The sequence below is a fragment of the Spermophilus citellus genome, assembly GCF_964194105.1.
Source record: "Spermophilus citellus genome assembly, chromosome: 1".
Classification (NCBI taxonomy): domain Eukaryota; kingdom Metazoa; phylum Chordata; class Mammalia; order Rodentia; family Sciuridae; genus Spermophilus; species Spermophilus citellus.
Window position 1 is genome coordinate 81,926,752 of NC_138182.1, and position 18,938 is coordinate 81,945,689.

The 18,938-nt window shown below is 42.2% G+C and overlaps 1 protein-coding gene across 3 annotated transcripts; it reads left to right on the plus strand.

Moving 5' to 3' along the window:
* Positions 1-2,675: 2,675 nt before the first annotated feature.
* On the plus strand, positions 2,676-7,874 carry SPRY2 (sprouty RTK signaling antagonist 2). Of its 3 annotated transcripts, none has more exons than XM_081281852.1 (2): positions 2,676-2,822; positions 6,053-7,874. In XM_081281852.1, the coding sequence occupies exon 2, from the start codon at positions 6,104-6,106 to the stop codon at positions 7,049-7,051; it is 948 nt and encodes a 315-aa protein (XP_081137978.1). In that variant the 5' UTR covers positions 2,676-2,822; positions 6,053-6,103; the 3' UTR covers positions 7,052-7,874. The 3 variants fall into 3 exon arrangements, with proteins under 3 accessions (XP_081137978.1, XP_081137979.1, XP_081137977.1); XM_081281853.1 differs by lacking the exon at positions 2,676-2,822 and adding an exon at positions 2,829-3,190; XM_081281851.1 differs by lacking the exon at positions 2,676-2,822 and adding an exon at positions 2,829-3,151.
* The last annotated feature ends 11,064 nt before the right edge of the window (positions 7,875-18,938 follow it).

The following is an 18,938-nucleotide window of genomic DNA, read 5'->3' on the forward strand; positions in this document are numbered from 1 at the left end:
AAATAAACAACCTTAGGCACAAAGTGCCTTTATGCTGCTCTTCATTCTGAAAAGTAATGATATTGCACTAAATAAGATAAAGACAAAGATGCAAATTAGAGAAAATCCAACAGATTGTTGTGTTTTCCTTAAGTTACAGGTTAAACATTTTTCCAACCAGCAAACTGGAGTCTGTGAGAGAGAAAGGGTGGGCTAGAACATAGACATTTTTTTCTAGTTTATGGGAGACAAATATAAATTTCTAGATTCTCCCCTATTGCCTCAATAAAAATACAAAGTGCTGCAACCAACAGGAAGTTCCTGATCTAAATTCCATCTTTGTTGGGATCCTAACTATGTCTTCGAAAAGCTCCCGAAGCACTGAAGAATTAGCATAGGCGCCAAAGACTCCTAAGAAACCGCCAACCGGGTGCAAGGGTTTGAGCAGAAGAGAAGGCGTTTCTTTCACCTGTTCAGCTCGAGCGACTGGGTTGGCCGGACAGGAGCAATTCCCGACCAGCCTTGCACAACCTGGCTTTAACCCCCAACTCTTCCCCTACGTGAAAGCTGGGGTTCTTCTGAACCGAGGTACAAAACAAGATGCGCCCGAGATGGCAGGGAAATCTGCCTTCTGTGGCACTTATAGTATAAATATCTTTTTATTAATTTTAAACCAGCCATCTTAATGCACGTTTTGGAAGACAACCCCACTAGCCCACGTCGCGTCCTGGAAAAGAAAGCAGATCCAGCCCTTCGCCGGCCTGGCGCCCCCTAGTGGCTAGATGGGCCTTTCAGCGCAGCAGCGCCTGAGTTCGCTAGAAGCTCAAAGGCTTCGGACGTCGGGCGAGTGGCTGCAGCCGTAGAGGCCCAGCTGTCCAGTGCCGGCAGCCCCCGGATCCTGGCAGAGCCGGTCGACATGGCCTCATCCACCTTCACCCGAGGGGTGGGAGGATTTAGGCCAGCACCCGGAAATAACGCATGCCACTTCCCCTACCATCTGTAGTTCCAAACCTCAGGCGAAAGGAGGAGAGTGTTAGAGAAACATGGAGAGGGAAGGGCGAAAGCGCGAGGCAGGGAACGCGCCGGGGACATTCTAGAGCAAGACGTCGGAAGAAGGCATCTGGTGCCAGGATAGCTGAGAATGCAACTGGGCTCCAGCTGCAGGAATCAAGCACCATATTTTCCTAGCAGTTTTCAAGAACTGTAACCCCGCATGGGGCAAGATCCCGCAGGTGCCACTCGGGAATGTTGAATTTACCAGCAGGTACTTCCCTATAAAGTAAAAGCATTCTGTAAAATCGACAGAATACAACAGTAGGGGTGTGTGGGTGTGTGTGTGTGTGTGTACGCGCGCGCCCCGTGCGTTTTAGTTTCCCACTAATGCGCAGGCACGTGGAGCAGCAGCTGGAGCAGTGCCTGTGTATTTTCTACTTATATATAATTTTTAAGTGTGGAAATTAAGTCCACCTTCATCGTGGACAAAGGAAGCTACTTGAGAAATGTTGTAGGTGACAAAGAGTGGGAAATTAAAGCTGACTCTCCTGATTAAGCAGTGGAATAGTAAGCGTCCCCACCCTGCGCCCAATTTCGGAAGTCCTGATGTCGCCCTGAGTAATTATGTATTACTGAATTCATTTAAAAAGCTTCGGCTACTGCATCGAACAAACAACAAAAAAAGGTATCTATAAAAAGTCTCTATAGATAATTCCCCTTAAAAAGTAAAATTCAAATAAACCAAGCCGAGAAACTACAAGTCGACACAATCAAAAGCAAATCCCAGCAAGAGCAGAAAACACTTGAAACTCGAATCTGCATTCCGTTCCTCCCGTACAAGGCTCCGAGGTGGGGGAGGCGGTTTGTGCTGGTGCCTGGTGTATAATCGGGTTAATCCAGTAGACAAAGAATAAACCAATAGCCCTCCCACCTCACTTCCCGCTCCCCTTTCCCTCCCTCTTGTGCTCCCCCCCCCCATCGCCCCCTCGGAGAGAGGGTACAGACTAGGCGAGAGGTAAACTTGAAGTGGATTCTGGATAAAGTCTTAAAGCCTGCAACTTGTTGTTTTTAATGGTAACACTGAATGGCCCGGATTAGTTTTAAATGTTCATTCCCCTTTCCTGGTAACAAGGAGAAAGTTCCATAAATCAACCCAAACCTATAGCTCGTCCACATGGCCCCTAGGGAAACCTTAAGGTCAGTGTTTCCTTGAAACTAGATAAACTGACCCCGCCGTGCCCAGTCCGGCCCCGCCGGCGCCCCGCGTGACGGAGCCGGGGCGGCAGGACTGGCCTGGGGACGCGCGGGGCGGCGCGGTTGCCCTTTTGAATGCCTCCTGCGGCTCGGAGCGCTGGCGGGCGCTGGAGTGTGAGTGAATGTAGCCCCGCGGAGCCAATGAGCTGGGACCGGATGCGATATATCCTCTGGGACAACAACTGCTCTGTTCCGCCTCGGATCCACATGACGCCATTTACTGCTGCCGCGGCCGCCGCAGAGCTCCCTGCCTCCTCCGGAAAGGCGAGGGCGCAGGCCAACGGCGAGCCCCCCCGGCCGGGCCCCAAACCCTCCTCCTCTTCCTCCTCCTCCTCCTCCTCCTCCTCCTCCTCCTCCTCCTCCTCCTCCGCACCCACCGCCCCCGCCTCGGCCTCGCTGCCGCGCCTCCACAACGCCCAGTCTGCACGGCCGAGAGCTGCGCGCCGCAGCGCGAGCGGAGGAGAGGGGCCGGCGGAGCGCGCAGCGCCCAGGCCCCCGCGCCCGCCCGGCCCGGCTCCCGGCTCCGCGCCTCCGCGCCGCCTCCGTTCAGACGCGGACGGAGCCGCAAGACTTGGCGATCTGGCTTTAGATTCTTTGTAAGGCCATTTCTTTTCTCATTCGCTAATCTGCCAGGAAAAGAGATTCGCTGTTGCCGCTTCGGCCTCTTGTTCATTGAGAAAAAGAGGAAATACTCCGCGTGCGCTTCTGGAAGGGGGGTCGTCTCCAGCCCCGAACCCCGGAGTGTTCGTCGGCGGGGGGACTTGGCTCCGAATTTTTTTCTCGATTTTTCTCCGCCGATTGCTCGGAAGTTGAACTGAAGCTGAGTTTGGAAAGAAGGGGAAAAGTTTGCGTCGGGGCTGGATTTATTTGCACGTCGCTGAAAGAAAACCCAAGGGAGAGGGGTTGGTGCAAAGCCGCGATTACGGTGAGGCGCGTTTGGCTCTTCTTGGAGCCGTGGCCGGTGGTGCGTTGTGGGCAACATGGAGTAGGTGCAGTCGGGCGGGAGCGGGGGTCCGTCTCTCCCCTAATCCCGCAGGCTTTCCGCGGGGATCCAGGGAGTTGACCGCCGATCTACCTCGCCCAGGGTACGGGCTCGGCCTGCCTTGGCGAGGCTGCAATGTGCGCCAGTGCAGCGTCCCACGACCTGGCGCACCCGCACTCTAGGGGGTTTGGAGCAGAGGACGGCTTGCCTGAATTCTGCTCCCAGCCCAGCATAGGCTACAATCGGCGCTGAGAGCGGGAGACCCAGGGGAAACACTTTTGTGTTTTCCAGGTCGCTTTTGCTGGCGCTCTCGTTTCTAACCTGTTCCTCCTGAATGGAAGGCAAAGTTCTTTCGGGGCGAGCGTACCCAGAGGCGGGGGCCCCGGTGGAGCAGGGGGGCTGGATTGCTAACCTCACTGGAGCAGGAGACCCTTCGAGTGAAAAAAGGCCAGTGTGCCGGGCGGGAGGAGCCCCCTCCTCTGCCCGGTGTGGCCAGAGTCTAGCCCAGTGCGGGTGGGAACTTAGCCCAGCCTGGCGCCAGGTCTCTGCGGTTCGGAAATGCAGCTTTCTCTTTTTTCCGTTCTTGGTCGGCCTAGGTCATGCTTTTTATTTTTTATTTTTGGACGCCTGTTCTGACCCAGCACAGGAAGGAAGTCATCAAGTGGTCGCGATTGTTTTCCATTACCTGAAAGTAGGTGGCAAAAGAGGCTAGTTTTTTTAATGCCTTTTTTCTGGGGGGGGTCGCCCCTTCTGTCTTGTTGCTGTTATTTTTAATTTGAATCTTGTGCGTTTTTTACAAAGCGGTTTCTGTGTTGGTTTGCCCCACCCTAGTGCTGAAGTCCTTTCCTCCTAATCCTCAGTCTGATCACACACTGGTCTTAATGGGGGTTTCAAAGCACTTTCAAAGGGGAGGGAGGAACTGAGAGAGCGCGGTGGGGTGGGGGCTATTAAGAAGGAGGCCAGGGATCGGCAGAAATCATTTTTCTCCTTTCAAAGATGCTACTTTTCATTGCAAGCCAATCTGTGCTGAAAGTTTCCAACCCAGGGATCTGGGTCCAGCAATCCTGGCGTGTGCAGTGGAGCTCTGGAAACAGCCTTTTTTTTTTTTTTTCCACTTTAAGAAATAACATGTTGGGTTTTTTCTCAATCTTAAAGGACATAGGCGTGTGCAGATTACAGGCAGTGTTCACTCCGGTCAGTGCACCATGGAGTCGCTGTGCGCGCGGGGTTGAGCTGTGTCCCGACTGTGAGGCCGGGCTTTTTTCCTCCGGACATCAGGTTTGGAAACCTGTGCGGGACATTGGAGGGCCTTTCCCGAAACGCCATCTGGTCTGCTGCGTGACCTTTGCGGGGTGGGGGCGTTGAGGTTGGCTCCCTCTTGGGGCTGGAAGATAGAGTTCCTGAGTTGCGGCGGGAGGGGGTGGTGATTTTTGCGGGGGAGGGGAGGGCGGGGGAAGTGTGCTAGTGCGTTTCACAGCACGTCCCCTTAGGAGGCGCCGCCGCCCCCTCCTGTCTTTGCGTCTCTGGATTGTAAGGGGCGGGGGTGGGGGGGCAGCCTGGCCCCTGGGCAGCGTCAGTTCGCCTGGAGAAAAGTCCCCCGGGGTTTTGGCTGTGTCCCACCTGCTGGGGACGGTGTTGGGGCGCAGATCGAACCGATAAAGGGAGTCAAAGCAGAGCAGCGTTGTCTGGTCTGCCATTCTGTTGAAGGTGAGGAGATCCGGTTACCAGCTCTGCCTTGTTCTGAATTAAGAAGGCGTTTGTCACCTGCCTTGTTCGCTGTGGCTTTCCTCTAAAAAGCAGAGACTGGATGAAGGTCCACTTTTACCTGTTTTACTTTCTATTTTCATGTAGTCTTGGAAAAGGGATGATACCTAGTTTTGAAACCTAGGATGACTGCAGTTTAAGGGATCACTTGACAGAATGCTAGGTTTGAAATATGACACCTGAATCTTTTAAACTTTTCCTATTACTACTAGTTGGTTTATGTTCTCAACTATTCATTTTTCAGAATAAGAAAGTAAGATTTTGATGTACTTTAATTTCTCAGGTGGTCGGATAGTCTCCTTTCTGCTGCAGAATCTAAGTGTTCCTGGCTATCAGGCAATAGAATATTTGATTCTTAATGTTGATAAATTTAAAATAAATTCCTGTGTTGTTGCTTGTTGTGTAAGTTTGCTTTAATGTTCTTCTGGTACCTAATTAGATTTGAAGTGATTTGTTTTTAATCCTATAACTTTGTTATTAGGAATTGCCAAATGTATAACCGTCCTTGGGGAAAAATATACTTTTTTACATGTCATATTCATGCTACAGATTTTGAAAAAGCTTCAGAATAATGGATAAGTCATAATGCAAGTACTTGATGTAAAAGCAGAGTTAAAGAACTAAGAAAGGATTTTCTAGGCTGCATTTATGTATGTTTAAAAAATGTTCACGACAAATTTAAAACCTATTTCACATTTTGAAAGGGTATTTAACTTTTTTGAAAATGTTGGTATTAGTACTGTGTTCCAACATTACTTTCTTGCAATTTTAACAATGAACCTGAACCTTTCAGATTGTGTGCTTATTTGAATAAGGGATTGTTGCTGAAGTGATTCAGACAAAGATCGGCTTTGTGTCACTGCACATCACAGGATTACAGAATTGTTAGTACCGAGACACAATTTTTACCTTCCGGTGCATGCATTGATCAGTTCAGCAGTTCCGATACATCCCCACTGTCATTCTACTTCAAATCCTGTTTCTCTAGGGGATGTGGAAAGTAAAGAGTCAACTCAGGTGGGTGGAGAATGGGAAGTATTTTGGAGTGTAAACCATTCTCTTTCCTCTTGGTCTCCCCAGGAGTTCAGATGTGTTCTAAGCCTGCTGGAGTGACTACACTTCCAAGACCTGATGGAGGCCAGAGCTCAGAGTGGCAACGGGTCTCAGCCTTTGCTGCAGGCGCCCCGTGACAGTGGCAGGCAGCGTGGGGAACCCGACCCTAGAGACGCCCTCTCCCAGCAGGTACACGTTTTGTCTCTGGATCAAATTAGAGCCATCCGAAACACCAATGAGTACACAGAGGGACCGACTGTGGTCCCAAGACCTGGACTCAAGCCTGCTCCTCGCCCCTCCACTCAGCACAAACACGAGAGACTCCATGGTCTGCCGGAGCACCGCCAGCCTCCCAGGCTCCAGCATTCACAGATTCATTCCTCTACTCGAGCCCCTCTGTCCAGGTCCATCAGCACGGTCAGCTCAGGGTCTCGGAGTAGTACAAGGACAAGTACCAGCAGCAGCTCCTCTGAACAGAGGCTATTAGGACCATCCTTTTCCTCTGGTCCAGTTGCTGATGGGATCATCCGGGTGCAGCCCAAATCTGAGCTTAAGCCAGGTGAGCTTAAGCCACTGAGTAAGGAAGATTTGGGCCTGCATGCCTATAGGTGTGAGGACTGTGGCAAGTGCAAATGTAAGGAGTGCACCTACCCAAGGCCACTGCCATCAGACTGGATCTGCGACAAGCAGTGCCTTTGCTCGGCCCAGAACGTGATTGACTATGGGACTTGCGTGTGCTGTGTGAAAGGTCTCTTCTATCACTGTTCTAATGATGACGAGGACAACTGTGCTGACAACCCGTGCTCTTGCAGCCAGTCTCACTGTTGTACACGATGGTCAGCCATGGGTGTCATGTCCCTCTTTTTGCCTTGTTTATGGTGTTATCTTCCAGCCAAGGGTTGCCTTAAATTGTGCCAGGGGTGTTATGACCGGGTTAACAGGCCTGGATGCCGTTGTAAAAACTCAAACACAGTTTGCTGCAAAGTTCCCACTGTTCCCCCCAGGAACTTTGAGAAACCAACATAGCATTATTAATCAGGAATATCACAGTAATAAGGATTTTTTTTTAACACATATGCAACCAACTAAACAGTTGTAATCTTGGCAGTGTTCGTAGAGGGTTGGGATATTGTTTGCTGTTTGCAGTGAGATGCTTTTTTGTCCATGTGCCATTTTAACTGATATGCTTGTTAGAACTCAGCTAATGGAACTCAAAGTTAAGGGATTCAGAACTTGGTGACCCATATATTGCATAAGCTAAAGCAACAGACACTCCTAGGCAGTTTTTGTTTGTGAATAGTCCTTGCAAAATTTGTAAATTAGCAAATGACTTTTTTTCCATTGTTTTCTCCAGAGATAATGTGCTATATTTTTGTATATACAATAATATTTGCAACTGTGAAAAACAAGTTGTGCCATACTACATGGCAGTCACGAAATATTATACTAATATGTTGTACATTCGGAAGAATGTGAATCAATCAGTATGTTTTTAGATTGTATTTTGCCTTACAGAAAGCCTTTATTGGAAGACTCTGATTTCCCTTTGGACTTCATGTATATTGTACAGTTACAGTAAAATTCAACCTTTATTTTCTAATTTTTTCAACATATTGTTTAGTGTAAAGAATATTTATTTGAAGTTTTATTATTTTATAAAAAAGAATATTTATTTTAAGAGGCATCTTACAAATTTTGCCCCTTTTATGAGGATGTGATAGTTGCTGCAAATGAGGGGCTACAGATGCATATGTTCAATATAAAATAGAAAATATATTAACGTTTGAAATTAAACTGAGCTGTTTTGTCTTATTTTACCTTTTCTTTGTTTCTTTCAAATGTAAGAAACCACATAGGAAATAGTTTTATTTATCTGCAAGATTATTTTTATCGTATGATTTCTGCTTTAATGCAAGGTAGATTTGATGAAATAACTGGGCTGTTTCTCCCTCTGGAAACAACCACATTGTCCCTTGAATGTGCCTCTGCTTTCTTAAATAAATCTCTGTCTATGCCTTTGGAATAAAAAAAAGAGAGAAATAACTGATCATTTGACTCTCTGATCTGGGGGAATCATGAGAACTGGTTTTGGCTTTGTCATTGTCCCTGTTCTCCGTCTTTGCAGATTTGCTGACTGGCCTTTGTTATCAGGGTGATTGTAGGTTTTTTTTGAGCTGATTTATTTAGAAATTTTTCCCAATGATTAATAATCAGATTTTTTTTCCTTGATGTACAGTATTAAGAGTGAATTCCATGAAGATAATTTGAAACTAGAGGAACAAGTTTAGTTCACAAATATTTATTGAATGCTGTCAGTGTGTCAAGCATGGAGTATAAGTATGCACAAACCAGTCTTTCTTACTGAGGCAGAAATGTTTTTCTGACTGAGCATGGCTTTGTTTTTTCTGGTTATTTAGTTTTAGACTCACCATCACACCAAGTTCCTTACGTTAGAAAAGACATGAAAAACAACTTGTTTTTGATTTCAGGTATTTGTTGTGACATTTCAACCTTTATTGGTCTTATTATCTAGAAAAGTGTTAGATTTAACTCTATAGATCCAAAATATATGGCAAACAATCGGTGCATTTGGAGCTGTCTTTTGGGAACAAAGACAGCAAGCTGCTACAAGTCCATCTTGACAAATATTAGGTTTTCTTAAGTCACTTGATTAGTCACTTTGTGGCTGATGATTTTTTTTTCTTTTTTTCCAAAAGCACAAGCTTTTGCTGCCAAGAATCACCGGAAGTCTAGGAAATGATTTACCTGTCATTATTGTTTAATCTCTTGTTTCCTGTTCTCTTGGCTTAAGAGGTCTTAGTACAGGTTGTCTTCTGTTGTGTTTTTTAAAAGTGGCTTTCAAGGAACCATACAGCCTCCTAAACTCACACAGTGCTATACAGACCTTCAGTTCCTCTGAACATCCTCCAAGCAACACAAGATTAATTTGGAGATTGTTTACTCTTTAAAACTTCAACTCGGGGTTCTGAATGTTCACTGAACGTTGGTTCTAATGTGTATTCACAAATTTCACTCACTGATTTCAGGAAGAAGTAGATTGTTGAAAAATAAAGCCAGGTTCCTTATTCAGTGTAGTTTTCAAGACTTGTAAAACCCCAAATTTTTAACTGATTAACTTTGTCTTTCAGAACTGCTTTATGCTCTGATAGTTTTTTGGTGTACAAGTTGTATGAGTCAAAACTTTCTTGGACAGTAAGAAAGCAGTGTAAAAACAGTAAACAGTTTTCAAAGTGTTCTGTAGACAAATTGCAGCAGATGCCATTGGAATTAATTGAAAAAGTAGATTAAGAATCTTTCGCCATAGTTACTGAAACAGAATCTCTAATTTTAGATTTTCATTTTTAATTTTTTTTTAAGAGAGAGTGAGAGAAGAGAAAGAATTTTTAATATTTTATTTTTTAGTTCTCGGCGGACACAACATCTTTGTTGGTATGTGGTGCTGAGGATCGAACCCAGGTCATGAGGATCGAACCCGGGTCGCACGCATGCCAGGCGAGCGCGCTACCACTTAAGCCACATCCCCAGCCCTCATTTTTAATGTTTCCATAAGCATTTATGTATAGTCTGAGACTGCTAGCCTAGGAATTGCTTTCAAATAAAAGGTATAATAATAATCTACTGAAATTAGGAGAAAATTTGGTATAAATATAAAGTCATGGAAAAAATAATTTCTTTAAAGATAAAAAGGAAAGTTGAATTTCTCAAGAAGCTACCAAATAACCTAATTTAATGTTGAATTTATGAGCCAGTATAGAATTCATGTTCAGAATATGGAAAATTAAATGTTTATGTCCAAGTAGATTGCAAACAGCTGGTGCTCACTCAGTGTGTTCAGGAACTTTTTGAATGTCATAAATTATCTCACTTGGGAACAAATATATCAGAATAACCACCTCAAGTTTTTAATCTCTAAAGTTAAAAATTCATATCACAAATTAATGAGTTTATTATCCAATGGCCATTATTTTGACATAATAGATTAAAAGTGTAGTAATATAGCAAACGTGACCACTAAGCATTTAGGGCAATTTTTAAAATTTTTTTGTTTCTTTGCTTTTATGTTTTTAAAACCTGTGCTCTGTATTTGAGATTCATTTAAAAATGACAACTTGATTGTTATTACTTAAAACATTCATTTATGTGTTTTGAGGAGATTTTAAGGCCTTGCCAAATTTCTGCCATGTTGGAGCATGCACTAGGGATTGTGAAAGAAGAAAGCCAAAACCCAGGGAAGTAATCCCAACCAAACTTTTGCATAACTTCTTTCTCCGGTACACTTATGTCTCAAGGAGTACTTGACTCTAGCATATGTAAGTTAAGGTACTGATGTCAGATCAATGAATTCACTCTGCACACTGTTGTGAGGTTTTCCATAGGCAGTTGATGGGCTTGATGTAATGTATTAGCTTTTGATCACGTGGGTCAAAATGTTCAAGAGTTCAATGGATTTAAGAGTTTCACTTGTATTTATAACCACAAGTGGCCATGTGCTTTCCTCTCCTCAATATGCAAAAGGACCAGAGTGTAGGTACAAATGTCTCAACTTTGAGAACTGGTTGAACTCCAGAGTAAATAGAGGCTTGCTACCATGTGGATAATATTTTATGCAATTTCAATACAGAAAATGTGAAAATAGGTTATTGACAAGTTATTTCAATACCACCTCAGTATTTGGTCCTGGGTTTGCAGTATCTGTTACTGTAAAAGTCATGTTAATATCTATCTTAATTTGGACCAAGGCCTCACTTCTCTATGATAAACCAAGGGTGGGGCTCCTTTGACAGAAATCTGGACCATAATTTTAACTAACTTAAATGATTTTATCTGCTTTGGTGGAAAACTGATCATCAGAGTGAAGCTGCACATCTGCACTGTTTTATCATTGGTTTGGTTATTTGTAGGAGCTTAAAGCAGTCAAACTGCACATCCTGTGCTGCAGACCTTCTTTTGATGACACACGTCACCTTCCTTCCATACCATGAGAGACAACCATGTGAATAATGAGAAAATATGAATTCCATCAGTGATTTGTTGCACTTCTGGTCAAAATACACATTTAATTTTAAATCAAAAAAAGACAAGGAAGATAGATGCAGAGCCAATGAAGGAAATAAAAACAAAACCATCAGCACTTAAACTTTTATTCATGCCTAGCAAATATTGTATTTTTATTTAATACTGCATTTTGATTAAGGGATTTTTAAAAGCCAGTTTTATTTGGCAACTCACTTTGAATAAACTATTAAAGAAGATTAGAATGAGTCTTGGCCTCTGGCTTGGCTAGATGGGGCATGTAAGACTTCAGCATACCTTACAAAGGTTTATTCCTCAAAACAGTTGCTAATACATAGAATAATAATATAATGACCCAATTGGAATGGAATATGGGCACTAAAATCGTTTAGCATTTTAACATTTTTTTTTAATGCCTGCTATTTACAAATGACAGGACTGTGGATCTAATGCAAAGGGAAAAGTTTAGCAAGTCAAAATGCAAGACAGGACTTACACGTAAAGCACAAGCAAGGTGCCAGGAGAGTGCAGAAATTGAAGGAAGCAATGATGCCTTCTCCAGACAGTAGGTTTGGTCTCCACGTCTTCGCAATGGTCGCCCATATATAAGTAGGAAAAGAGCTTCTGCTAAGGAAGTTGTGGCAGAATTAGCCTCACTCCTTAAATAAAACTATATCCACCATGTTCATATCCTGGATCCTAAATGAAATGTAGAGATGTCTGATGAATGCTTGCATAATTATATTCACTATGTTTATTCTTAACTTTGAAATACATGATTCACTAAAACTTTCCCTTTAAAAATGCAGATTTTTTTTTTTAAATACATTTTTAAGATATGTTACTAAGAATGGAGTTGAAAAGATTCATCTATTCTTGCTCTTCCAGTTCTCGGTGGAATTTGCCTCTTGTCATTAACCCATAATTTTAGTTAGCTTTGGCACTTAAAGAAGGATAAATATTTGTGAAGAATGAATTAGGGATAATCAGGTTGTGGGGGTAGGGTGGGCAGGGTGGAGGTGACAATGTGAAAAGTGGTTGAGGGTTAGAGCGATTCACCGCTTGCCATAATACACCACTTGAGACCTGGCTGTTCAGGTTTGCAGAGCTAAAACTCAGCTGTCCATCTCTCTTCAGTACCTAAGTGATGTAACATCCATTTTTTTAAATAGTTTGTTCTCCAAATAACATCAGGTTTATTGACTTGTGTCAATAGCTCTTGCTATCAAGCAAGGTTCTCATAAATACATATTTCTCTCAACTCTCATCCCTGCAGGTTCTGTCCTGCCCCTAAGCCTAGCTTTCCAGCCCTGTAGTAGCACAAAGTAGCTCTAATATCAGTGGCTGCTCACACTAGAAAACTGTTTCTGAGATTTCTGTTAGAAAGTCATCTTTAGAAGTTCAAAACATCATTTAAGGATGTGTGTCTAAAAGTCAGCTACAAATGCTGTAAAACCTAGTGACCAAGAGGCCTTGCATGCACCAAACAATACCTCACACAGAGCCCTGGGAGAAATCTAGTACCTGCTCCCTTGGCAAGGCTAATGTGTAGGATATCCCAAGAGATGTTGGTCTCTAACCCATGACTCAGTTGGTAAGGAACTGACTCTGGGAACAGAGGCAACCACAAAATCAACAATTGCTTTGAGGTCTAGATGCTACTTGGACTCCGACCTACATGAGTAGGACAGAGCCTAATTGATTTGGTCTTGTTTTCACTGTAACTGTACACTTAAACTTTGGAAATCCTGAAAATATGAATTCTTTCACAAACCATTAATTTGATTCTAATCGTCTGTGAAAAGTCACATAGTGTGAACCTAATAATAGGTCTTCTGGGTCTCTGCCCTGCCACATAAACAATCAGAACTGCCAGGCTGAGGATGTAGGTCAGTGGTAGAGCTCTCATCTAGCATGTATGAGGCCCTAGGCTTCATCCTTACCCCTGAGGGGGAAAAAAAAAGTTGCAGGCCCAAGGTAGAATTACTTGCCATTGATCCAGTGTTTACCGTGTATCAGTGTAAACGATGTTCCAGTAGATGGTGGAGAAAAGGATGATTGTTGATAGTTCTCTGGAAGCTGATAATCTAGGACTTAGGTACTAAATCACAGAAAATGACTATTGACATTAACCACTTCCTGTCTGGAGTTACTTGACCAGCAACCCCCTCCCCCCCCCCCCCAGCCCCAGGGACATTGGCAAGGTCTGAAGTCATTTTTGGTGTTCTGGCATTACTGGCAGGAGGAGGGAGCAGCTACTGGCATGTGGTGGTTAGAGGCCAGGAATGATGCCACCCATCCTACAGTGCCAGGACCTCCGCCCATAACAAAGAATTATTCAGCTCAATGTGCCAATAATTCCAAGCGTAAGACACCCTGCAACAGAGGAACATGGGGGAGGAGAGGGGAGAAACTCACATATCTTTAGGACACATGGCAAGGAAGCCTGACAGCCAAACGAGGAAGGGTGAAGTCACAGGACATTGGGAGATTCCTGTCACTGTAACTAAGGAATTTTGATGCTGCGTGCTGAACCTCTGAAATTCTTACATGAAAAATGCCTTACCTTTTAAAAATATCTAACCCTTCCTCAGAAAACTTGGAATGGAATCACCGTTTGACCCAGTTATCCCACTCCTTGGTATATCCCCAAAGGACTTAAAATCAGCACACTACAATGATGCAGCCATATCAATGTTTATATAGCTCAATTCACAATAGCTAAGCTGTGGAACTAATCTAGGTGCCCTTCATGAGACAGGGATAAAGAAAATGTGATATGTATATGTGTGTGTGTATACACACACACACACACATACAATGGAATATTACACAATCATAAAAAAGAATGACTGTGACTTTTGCCAGTAAATGGATGGATCTAGAGACTCATGCTAGGTGAAACAAGCCAGTCCCCAAAACACAAAGGCCAAATGTTCTCTCTGATATGTGGATGCTAACACAGAATAAGGGTGGTGGTGGGGGGAAATAGAAGTTCAGTGGATTAGATGAAGGGGAATGAAGGGAAGAGAGGGGGAGGGGAATAGGAAGGACAATAGAATTAATCAAACATAACTTTCCTATGTTCATATATGAATATACCACCAGTGAAACTCCACATCAAGTAGGAACATAAGAATGGGATCCTATTAGAATAAGTTATACTCATGTATGTATAATGTCAAAATACACTCTACTGTCATGTATATCCAAAAAGAACAAATTAAAAAACAATCTAACCCTAAGTCAGCTTACTATAATTTCTCTATACACATGCACATGTGTATATATGTGTGCATCTGTGCGTATGTAAATTTTTGCAATATTTCTACTAAAACAAACAGCTATTTAAAAAAAATAGTTGTAATTGGACATAATACCTTTATTTTATTTATTTTTATGTGGTGCTGAGGATAGAACCCAGCGTCTCGCATGTGCAAATCAAGTACTGTACAGCTAAGCCACATCCCCAGCCCTCAAACTTTTTTTTTTCTTTTCACAGTATTGGGGATTGAATCCAGGGTCTCACACATGCTAGGCAAGTGCTTCACCACTGAGCTATATTGCCAATGCCACAAATATATTAAAACAGAATGTATTACAATTCATATTATACATATACAGCACGATTTTTTATGCTAATGAACTTACATATCTCAATTTTATCCATGGTTAATTTGCTTTGAGAGAACCATCAAAAAGGACTTAAGGAATTCATTCATAGTCCCAAATGCTACATTTTACATGAAAAACTTCACTTACTCCTAACAGCTCAGGAGGCTGAAGCAGGAGGATTGCAAGTTCAAAGCCAGCCTCAGCAACTTAGTGAGATCCTGTTTCAAAATTTTAAAAATAAATAAAAAGTGTTGGGGATGTGGCAAGTGGTTAAGAACCCCTGGGTTAACCCCAGTACCAGTACTTAACCCTGGTACCAAAAAAAAAAAAAAAAAATCTAATTGGATTTGCTATGATGCCACCAATTTAAGGCTTTTTTTTTTTCTTTTTCTTTTTTATCTTGAGAGGAGGGATCTGATGGCAATTGTTCATCTGGACAGAGCCTACCACTTGGCACTTAGATGTTCATTGATCATGTAATGAATGAATGTATTCAATAGAAAGTAAAAGTATATCAAAAGTGCCCAAGAAAAAAACTTGGAATGGAACCACCATTTGACCCAGCTATCCCTCTCCTCAGTCTATACCCAAAGGACTTAAAAACAGCATACTACAGGGACACAGCCACATCAATGTTTATAGCAGCACAATTCACTATAGCTAAACTGTGGAAGCAAACTAGATGCCCTTCAGAAGATGAATGGATTAAAAATGTGGCGCATATATATATATATATATATATATATATATATATATATATACACACATACATACATACATACAATGGAATATTAATCATCAATAAAAGAAAATAAAATCATGGCATTTGCAGGTAAATGGATGCAGTTAGAGAAGATAATGCTAAATGACGTTAGCCAATCCCCCCCCCAAAAAAAATGGCAAATGTTTTCTCTGATACATATAAGGTGACTGACTCATAGTGGGGTAGGGAGAGGGAGCATGGGAGAAATAGACGAACTCTAGATAGAGCAGAGGGGTAGGAGGAGAAGGGAGGAGGCAGGAGGTTAGCAATGATGATGGAATGTGATGGACATCATTATCCAAAGTAGATGTATGAATAAATGAATTGGTGTGAACATACTTTATATACAGTGGAATTCAATGGTCATCATTACCCTAAGTACATGTATGAAGACACAAAGGATGTGACTCTACTTTGTGTAGAACCAGAGATAGCAGCCCAACTCACAATAGCTAAACTGTGGAAGCAAACTAGATGCCCTTCAGTAGATGAATGGATTAAAAATTTTAATTTTCTATTAAAATAGAAAGTGGGGAAGTTTTACATTGCCATTGTCAAAAGTCAGAGTTGAGCAGAGTACTGTTCAGGAGACTTGAGTGGACCAGTCTGGCTGAAATGCACGTTCATGTAACCAGGAAATGAAAAAGCAAATGGCAAGGATAGATTTGGCCTCAATTCTGAAGAATCTGAATGTTGGCTATCAAACCTGGACTTTATAACAATACTTCCTAAATCCATTTTGGCCCTCCCCTAGTATTTTCCAATTGACTAAAAAAGAGATGTTTTAAAAGTGTACTCTAAGGATCTTGATCCTTTTAAAAGCTGATTTTATGACTTCCCTTTGCTCTTTGAACAAAGTTCCAATTTTTCAAGCTCCTGAAAGATCTGGTTCTTCTCCACTCCAGTGACAAGTCTGCCTTTCGTCCCTTTTTCTGACATCAGTGGTCTCCCTCCTCCTCTCTACAAATCCTTCAGACACAATAGCTTTACGTGGAGTCTCCCCTTCCTTAACCCTCACCCCACATCTATTCATCTGAAAACTTTTGACTTGTGTTTTAAAACTGTCAGCTCACCAAAGAAGCTCCTTCCTTTATTTTTTTAACTTTTAAATTTTGGTACTGGGGATTTAACCCAGGGGGTTCTTTACCACTGAGCTACATCCCTAACCCTTTTTATATTTTTATTATTTTATTGAGACGGGCCTCACCAAGTTTCTGAATAGCCTCAAACTTGCAATTCTCCTGCCTCAGCCTCCTGAGTCTCTGGGATTAAAGGCATGCACCAATGCACCCAGCTTTGTTTATTGGTTTAATGTCTCTCTCATCATTAAAACTGTTTTATTTGGCTTACATCTGTATTCCTAGGGTCAAGCCCATTATCTGGTACATAAGAGGTATTCAAGAATTTGATGAATAAATGGATGAATTAAATCAATAGAAAATAAAGATATACTAAAAGGGGTTTGAAGAAGTTGCCATTTTGGAAAACAGAAGATTGTTTTATGTAGAATTAATTTGAACATAAGAATTTAAAGAAAACTATCTCTTTTTTTTTTCACCTTACTACGTGACCATTCTTGTAGGCAGCAGTATTGTATTATTGCTGTTACTTACATATTGATTTCTCTACTGTGTTTGATTGCAAGATTTTTAAAGATAGGGCTGAAGACTGTGTCTCCAGTGTTTATCACAATGTCTGGCACAACATAGATGTTCCCTAAATGTCATTTGAATGAATAGACAATTATCAATCACAATTCAGCTATTATAGAGACTGGTCTATTCTGATTATATGTATAGAATTTTCATGTCTCAGATATTCATAACCCTTTAAAATAATTCCTCTGGCTGGGTACAGTGGTGCACTCCTGTAATCCCAGTGGCTCAGGAGCCTGAGGCAGGACAATCGCAAGTTCAAAGCCAGCCTCAGCAAAATCGATGCACTAAGCAACTCAGTGAGACGCTGTCTCTAATAAAATACAAAATTGGGCCGGGTATGTGGCTCAGTGGTTGAGTGTCCTTGAGTTCAATCCCTGATACCCACCCCCTGCCCCCGCAAAAAAAAAAAAAAAATGATTTCACCTGACTTATATGAGAAAGACTCTGTATACTAAATCAACTCAATCAGAAGTGTGGACTGTGCTTTCCTAGTAACAATGACTTTCATGATAGAATTGAAAGATTTTTGAATTTTTGGTAGCAGTTAAAGCTAAGCAGCAGAAATTTCCCTTGGTATATGCTTTCCCTGCTGGTAAGCATTCTACTACCCTAAAATATAAGGACCCTCTAGTACTCTGAAGACTGATACAAAGTCTAAACTAGATATACTTCAAACATAAAAGGAAAATGGAAAAGAGAAAAAAATCTTGAAATCTTCGTCATTCCAGATAGGAGAGAGACAAATTTATTTTCAAGAATTAAATCATATGGGTCTGGGTTGTGGCTCAGTGGTAGAGCACTTGCCTAGCATATTTGAAGCACTGGGTTCAATTCTCAGCACTACATAAAAAAAGCAAACAAATAAAAAAATAAACTTATATTTTTTAAAAAATAAATTCGGTCAGATGATTATAGAAGCTAGCAGATCCAAAATCTGCAGAGGAAACCGGCAGCCTGGAGACCCAGGAAGAACTGATAGAGCAGTTCATGTCTAAAGCCTTTTGTTGGAAGAATTCCTGCTTGCTCAGAGGAGATCAATCTTTATTCTTTCAAGGCCTTCATTGATAAGATAACCCCACCTACATTAAGGTGGGCAATCTGCTTTTACCTAGTTCACTAACTTAAATATTAAAACATACTCTCACAGAAATGTACAAAATGTTTGATGTGTGACAAAATAACTGAAGACTATAGCCCAGCTAAATTAAAAAAAAAAATTTTAGTGGTAGATGGACACAATACCTTTATTTTATTTATTCATTTTATGTGGTGTTGAGGACTGAATCCAGTGCCTTACATATGTGAGGCAAGCACTCTGCCACTGAGCCATAACCCCAGTCCTAGCCCAGCTAATTTGCCACATAAAATTAGTCCTCAGAAGCAGCAAAGATCTAGAGAAAGTTTGGGTTCTTGGTGAGATGTCTGATTTGCCAGGGATTTGAGGATTTGTCAATATATAATTGTGTTAAGGGTTTTAGTTTGTTTTGTTTTTGTTTTTGTTTTTCACTGTGACCAAAAATACCCAACAAGAACAACTTAGAGGAGCGAAAGTTTATCTTGATTCAGAGGTTTAGTCCATGATTGGCCAAGTCTATTGCTCTGGATGGAAGCTGAGCAGAACATCATGGTGGAAGGGTATGGAGAAAGTTTTTCTGCTCATGGTGGCCAGGGAAAGGAAAGGGATACAAGGAGGAAGGGGCCTTCAGGATACATCCCCCATGACCCGCTTCCCCCAGTCCCATCCTACCTGCCTACAATAACCACCCAGTCACCCCATTTAAACTAGGATGGTCTAATTAAGTTACAACTTGCATAATCCAATCACTTTTACCTCTGAATATTC

What these genes read in the sequence shown, in the direction of transcription:
- SPRY2 (XM_081281852.1), top strand. Translation starts at nt 6,104, where the DNA reads ATGGAGGCCAGAGCTCAGAGTGGCAACGGGTCTCAGCCTTTGCTGCAG.